We start from the raw sequence: 6,811 nt of genomic DNA, 5'->3' as shown, positions 1-6,811 counted from the left end.
ATACGATAGTAAACATTGAATGTGCAAAAGCAAAAAGTTCTACAATTTTAGTCCAAAAAAAACCCATTTTATATAAATAATTTATAAATCCCCCTATATGAGTGAGTACAAAATAAAGGAGTGTTGAGCCAAACGTGGAACATCAATGGGTATAATTTCCTCAGGGGGGGTAAAGCGAGTATAAAAGTAAACATGGATGTGTGGGTGGAACAGGCTGGAGTGCTCATCACTAGCATTAGCCAAAGTTGGGGCACAGGCTAATGGGCACCAGATTTACACTTCAGGAATATGAAGCCCTGCCCTTGATTACCCACCCTCTCTCCATTCCGAAGCTCCAAACAAAGGAGGTTGTAAAGATGGAATTATTATTCCCACAGCTCATTCCCGTTGGCAAAAGGGTTGAAAAATTATTCATCGAGGAAGGAAACAGCCATGTTCAAGTTGGCGTCGTGGTGACATGGTAAAGCCCTGACTGAGAAAACAGAGGGGAGAAAGTGCGAGTTCTGACCTGCCAGTTGTTACAGGAAATAAGCCTTGTCAAAATAAAAGATGCTGCAGATTTTGGACATCTGGGAGTGCTCGAAAACAATTGGGGTTTAGCGCAAGAGGAGTTTACCCATGTGGCTTCTGACAATAAGGCCAATCTCACCCAACAGCACAACCACGAATCCAAACCAGCCTTCAACTCTGCATGGGATTGGAATTACGGCTGACATACCCCGTATCCAGAAAGAGTTGGATGATATCCAACATCTTGTTCCTCTTTTGAAAGGGATAAATTAAATAAATACAACTGACAAATGGGTTGGACAGCTGGAAGTCTGGGTGGGCCTGTGAGCCATCAGAGGGAATGGGATTAGCAGGAGCAGACAGGGTTAGGTTGAGTCCCTGTTGCAAGCAGAGTTACATCACAAAGTGACAGCGAAACAGTTTGGGTCAAGACTAGCAACACAATCAGGAAACACCAATGCTGGTGGTAAATGCTGGAAATAGCACAGGGAGAGGCCCAACTACCTCAAGCTATTTAACTTTGCACCCTGATTTCCCAAGCTTCGCAAAATCCTGTTGGGGGGGGGGGGGGGTTGCATTCTGATAACAGATTGCAACAAACCACATTGGGGATCAATTAAACCCCCCGCCCAGGTCTCTGAGGAGGGCAGTGCAATCTGGCTGCCTGACGAGCTTTCTATCCTCATTTTCTGACTGGAATCGGCCACCTTAAAGGACGATTGGGAGGTAAGGACACAAATACAAAGAACGGCTGAGAGCAAGAGGTAAATATAGCCAGGAACTGAGCTGATGTGGGGTGGGGGGGGGGGGGGGGGGGGGGGGTGGGGGGGGAGTGCAGAGGAAAGCACATGTTTTGTTTTAACTCCCAGCTAGACCTGGACACTGAGATGAAGTCTGATTGGATAAGGCAGTTCCAGTCAACTGTGCAACGCACTCCCATTGAAAAGGCAAGGAACTGCAGTCCTCGCTCACCACACGCTGACTAAGGTACCTGTTCTGTGCAATCCAGGTGATCCGGTATAGGGAGACCAGTTAAGACTGTGAGGGCTTTGTTCCACACAGTGAAGGTGGGGCACACAGGCTGAACAAATGCAATGTCAAAGGTGTACAGGTGCTGAGCATTAACGGCATCGTAGAAGGACAAAGATCCATTGTCGTAGTCCAGCAAAAGACCCAAGCGTCGGAGGTGGGGTGAGGGCTCCACAGGTATCTCCTTGCTATTGTGCCTTGCAACCCAGCTGTTATTACACCGGCAAAAGACCCAGGAGAAGGCGTTCTTCCCAATCCACTCATGTTTTGGTGCTGACTTGTAGGCGATCCCAATTGCATACCTGGAAATAAAATTAAAATGGTTTGACTCTCCACACGCTGCTCTGCTTCCAGTCACATGATGCTGAACTCTTAGCCCAAGCATAGGCCATTCAATCCACAGGGATTTATGGATCACGAAGGTCTCCTTTACCTTACTGTTTCAGAATAGCCTTCTATCATCTCCTCCCGTCCACATATCCAGCTTCCCCTTAAACGATGACAGGTATAGCTATCAAGCAATATATAACCAACGTGGGCCAATTAAGTTTAAGTACAGATCAGCCAGGGAAGAGGAAGATTTCCCATAACTATACTTGGCTCTGGTTAGATCACATTGGGATATTTTGTACAGTTCTAGGCACCCCGTTTTACACTCAGACTGGTAGGAATGCAGCAGAGATTCACTTGAATGTTTCCAGGGGTCCAAGGAGCGGATTATGTGGGGAGATTACATAAACTAGATTCGAAATGACAGAGGGGCAAAGGGTAATTTGATGAAGGTTTTAGGATTTTGAAAGGAATTGATAGAATAGACAGAATGAATCTTTTCCCACCAGTCAGGCAATTTACAACAAAATAATATGCCCTTAAATTGAGAACTGCCCTTTGTCAGAAAATACAGGAAACACTAGGTGCCTCACTCAGTGGGTGGTGGGATGTTCACCTCAGACACAAACTGGTGGACTCTCAATTCATCATTTTAAATCTGACTCCAGTCGGTCTTTGCTAACAACAAATGTGAGGCGATATGGAGCCAGGATAGGTTGAAAGGGATGAATGGCCTCTGTCTGTTCCTACGTTTACTGTAAAATCTGTGAGAGCAGACATGAGGAGGTTGTGCTCAGAGTGGGCTGCTTCAGGCTGCTGTAAATTACAAAGCATGGATAGGAAACCACAGCAAGTTCTCAAGACCACCTTGTGGTGTGTCAGAGAGGAGAGTTTGAGAAATAACTCACATATACATTGCCTTCTCTCCCGTACCCTCTCCTACAAAGAGAAAGAGTTGGTTTCCTTGGAAACAGGCAAACTATAATTGGCTAGGAGAACATATTTCACAAAGTCTGCTGGCAGACAGAAGGTCACCCTGTCAAATTCACACTTTTCACACTTGCCTATTTAGGATATCCATGTAGTGAACCTTCTGCATTTCTGTAACAATATTAACTTCACAAGGCACTACGTGGAAGTGCTATTTGACAAAGGTCGATGCCCAGCTAATGAAGAGAGCACCAGGACAGAGTGACTGAAGCCTTGAGCAAAGAGTTGGGTTTTACTCAGTATCTTTAAAGTGGGTGTCAGCCTGGAGATGGTGTTCTCAAGTGTCTGAAGTGGATCTCAAAGCGTTGTGAAGAAGCTATAGTCGACTGCACAGAAAAGCTGTTGTGAATAAGTGACTTACAGTGAAGGAGGTCCTAAATCAACGCTGAAGGGTTCTTTTTGTGATTTGCTGGAAACAATTTACCTGAGGAATAATGTTGTGGAACAGTAGATGCCATGGCAGTGAGGAGTGCTTTGGGTGAATACTGAAGCTAACAGACTATACGATACTCTCCACATCATTACTCCTAAAGGCGTAAGTCTCCAACATTGCCCCTTCTGGGATTTTATCTACCATGGGTCCCTTGGACATTGGGTGTCCTACACTATTTGAAGCCACTCCAACCTTTCCTTTTTTAAAAATAATCCCCGATGCCGAGGTAAATCCAAGTGCAAAGCCTTGTGCGTCAGTTACTGGAGACAGCAGCTGTGTAAGCTCGATCTCAGGCAGCATCACCATCCCATGGTGGTTCAGTGGTTAGCACTGCTGCCTCACAGCACCAGGGATCCAGGTTCGATTCCAGCCTCGGTTGACTATCTGTGTGGAGTTTGCACATTCTCCCTGTGTCTCTGTGGGCTTCCTCCTTCCAGCTTCTTGCGTGCAGGTTAGGTGAATTGGCCATGTTAAATTGCCCATAGCGTTCAGGACTGTGGAGGTTAGTTGCATTAGGGTAGGGGAATGGGTCTGGGTGGTTTACTCTTCAGTGTGGACTTGTTGGGCTGAAGGGCCTGTTTAAGGATTTTATGATCCCCACACTCACTTTGTATAAACTATTTATTAAAACTTCACTAGTAATTCTCGCTCTCTGTACAGCATTTCCATCCTGCTCCCCTTTGAATCCTAGTCGGCTAGTGTCAGAGTCGCGTCCTCATTGTTAGCATATTAACTTCCCATAATACTACAGGGAGGGAATGGCTTATAAAATTACTGTATTACAAAGAAACCATTTCGATTACCACAGGAAAGCACATTGCTGACCCTGGGTATTGAAGACTGGGAAAAGAAAAGAACTCCATCACTTTATGACAATCTGGGAAACATAAAAATAGAGGAGTGAACAATTCTGGACTGTTCTGAAATTAGTGACGACGTTGAGGCAATATTACTTGAGGCCCAACTGAATGGCCTCAGGGGTTTCCAGTGAGCAGTGTAATGATCCACTTGAAATTCCTCCAGCTACACCGCATCAATGTCCAACAAATCCGCAAACAGGAAGCTCTGTTGGGAAGCCCGGGTTCTGGGCAGTTTGGCTGCAAGGTTGGGGGGGGAAGGGATGGCGATGCTGGCCGAGACCGAGCTTACACAGCTGCTGTCTCCAGTAACTGCCAGTAAAGGCTTTGCACTTGGGTTGACTTCGGCATCAGACCATCCTGAATACCAAGGCCACGTTCTGAGTCTGCCCAGACAAACACAGCTCCTGCTTAACACATTCCCAGAGTGACCTCTCATGAACGCAAATGCTAAAGAAGGAACAAAGCATTTCAAAAAGGTACTTGTCTCCATTGCAAAAGTCATTGTATTAAGGCAGCTGTTTCCAGTTACTTCACAGCCACTCTCTGTTCTGTAAACATAACCTGCAGCCAGATATGCAAACTCGTTTTTGTGCATCACTTTGTTGTACTTCAGATCCAATCAGATATTTGGTTGTTTGGTCGTACAGAACTCTAGTATTACTGAAATGAGATAGTTGGTGAACCTGTCTGGTTCAGAATTTTAACAAACCCGAGCAGATAACTGTCAATCATCATTAACTGGTGCATTCTTCATAGCATCACCTCTACCAAATTCGAGTCCACATGCCAATCCCTCTCCCCTCATGCCGTACAAATGCACGTTTTCCTCTTTAGCTGGTATTCTTACACACTGTCCAGATGACAGCAAAGCTAAAAACTTTGGCAAAAAGACTGTCTTTTGTTCTGCAAAAATTATATATCTCATTGCAGTAGAAATAAGCTGGAAGACCAGATGCATCTGATTCAACAGCCAGTTCCCCAGATTTACAAATATAGTCTTAGTGTGTAATTTGGCCTCAAACCTATACTAGGCCTCTCCTAGATAATCTATGACTTCCATTCCCTTTTCAATTATAGAGGAGGGGGTTATATCAGTCCTGTTACATCCCTGTACTCATAACGAGCGCAAGAAAAAGGAAACAACCATTTGGGCAAGCTTGGAAATGGGGGTGTGGAGAGGAGAAGACATGTAGACATGCTTTGTTAGAGACTATTGCGTCTGGTGGATAAATTAGCTCCTATATATATACTCAAGAAGTTACCCTTGAGAAAGTGGCAGTGAGCCACCTTTGTAATCCAGCTCAGTCCATATAGTGAAGGCTTCTGCAGTGCTGTTAGGGAGGGGAGTCTCAGGATATATTCCAGAGAGCACAGCGTCAGGACAAAGCTGGTATCAGTTTCAGCAATGTGACTAACACAGGACACAGCTAACAACATTGTCCAACCCCACTGCAGTACGTGCTCTCACCATGTGCTTCCTCCAATGAGGATCTCCCAGTAATGGCGGCCGCTGTCAATGTAGACGTTGCCGGTTATCCCGTAGCTCCCTTGGCTGGTGAAACGCTCTGGAGTGTGGCTCTTCTTCGAGGTGGTCTCATCCCGTTCTACACTCAAGTTGTCATGAGAGACTTTCAGCTTCTTGTGTGCGGATTTGGGATCTAGCTTGAACGGCTGGCCTATGAGTTGGGGGGGGAGGTACAAGAAGAAAGGAGAGGCCATTACCATCGATGTAGGAAAACATGGTAGCACCCATTACCGGCGGCCACTCACACATGCCTCACGTACTGCTTTCCATCCTCAGGAAAGACCTGCATTTAGGTGGCGTCTTTCATGACCTTGGGCTACCCCAATGTGCTCTCCAGCCAATGAAATGGTCACTGTTGGGACATAGGGAACACACTTCTGCTCAGCAAGGTTCCACAAAGACCAATGTGGCAGCGATCAGGGAATTGGTTTCTTTTTAAAACAAATACCGATTACAGGATGAATACTGCCCAGAATGCCAAGGGTAATTTTGTCACTTTTCTTCGATGGAGTATTTGACTTCCACCCAACAGAGCAGACGGCATTTCAGTTTAACACTGCATCAAAAAGATGGCTGCAACACTGCAACCCTTGCGCGGTGCTGCATTGCAGAGTCAGCCGAGATTTTGTGCCCAGCTCCTGAGCTATCCAGCTCAGTCTCGGGGGACCCCCTCGAATTACAAGCTGCAGTCAGCCTTTCAAGGTGCTCAGGTCTGGTTGACCAGGTAGTACCATTGCTCTAAGACAGAAGATTGAGGCTTCACGTTCCACTCCTGAAACGTGAGCACAGAAATCTCAGCAAGAACTCTAGCACAGTTTCAGGGATGGGTGGGGGGAGCTAGAGGTGCTGTGTTTTGAATGAAGCTATAAGCCAATGTCCCCTCTCCCCTCTCAATTGTAGATTGACCAATGTCCAATGGTACAGCTTGAAGAAGAGAAGCAGAGATCTGCCAGGTATCCCACTCCCCAAATCATCTAAAACAAAACAGAATGATTGGTTGCGATCACATTGTTGTCTGTTGGATCTTGCTGTGCACACGCAAGCAGCCACGACTCCTATATTATGAATGTGACTCAACAGTCTTTGCTTGGCTCAACACACTTTGGGGTATCATGAGGTCTTGAGAGGAGCTAT

General features: G+C 46.0%; 1 protein-coding gene across 3 annotated transcripts in view; it reads right to left on the bottom strand.

Annotated features, from left to right (window-relative positions):
* Positions 1-1,335: 1,335 nt before the first annotated feature.
* Positions 1,336-6,811, bottom strand: part of LOC140485990 (E3 ubiquitin-protein ligase Midline-1) — a 353,278-nt gene continuing 347,802 nt past the window's right edge. For all 3 annotated transcript variants that reach the window (XM_072584490.1, XM_072584491.1, XM_072584489.1), the window contains exons 9-10: positions 5,621-5,828; positions 1,336-1,841 (exon numbers count right to left, since the gene is read on the bottom strand). In XM_072584490.1, the coding sequence (XP_072440591.1) occupies positions 1,493-1,841; positions 5,621-5,828 (557 nt within the window). In that variant the 3' untranslated portion in view covers positions 1,336-1,492. The remainder of the gene's footprint in view (positions 1,842-5,620; positions 5,829-6,811) is intronic.

The sequence above is a fragment of the Chiloscyllium punctatum genome, chromosome 15 (assembly GCF_047496795.1).
Source record: "Chiloscyllium punctatum isolate Juve2018m chromosome 15, sChiPun1.3, whole genome shotgun sequence".
In the NCBI taxonomy this organism is placed as follows: Eukaryota; Metazoa; Chordata; class Chondrichthyes; order Orectolobiformes; family Hemiscylliidae; genus Chiloscyllium; species Chiloscyllium punctatum.
Note: the sequence above shows the minus strand (reverse complement) of the source record. Positions and strands in the feature narration are given on the sequence as shown.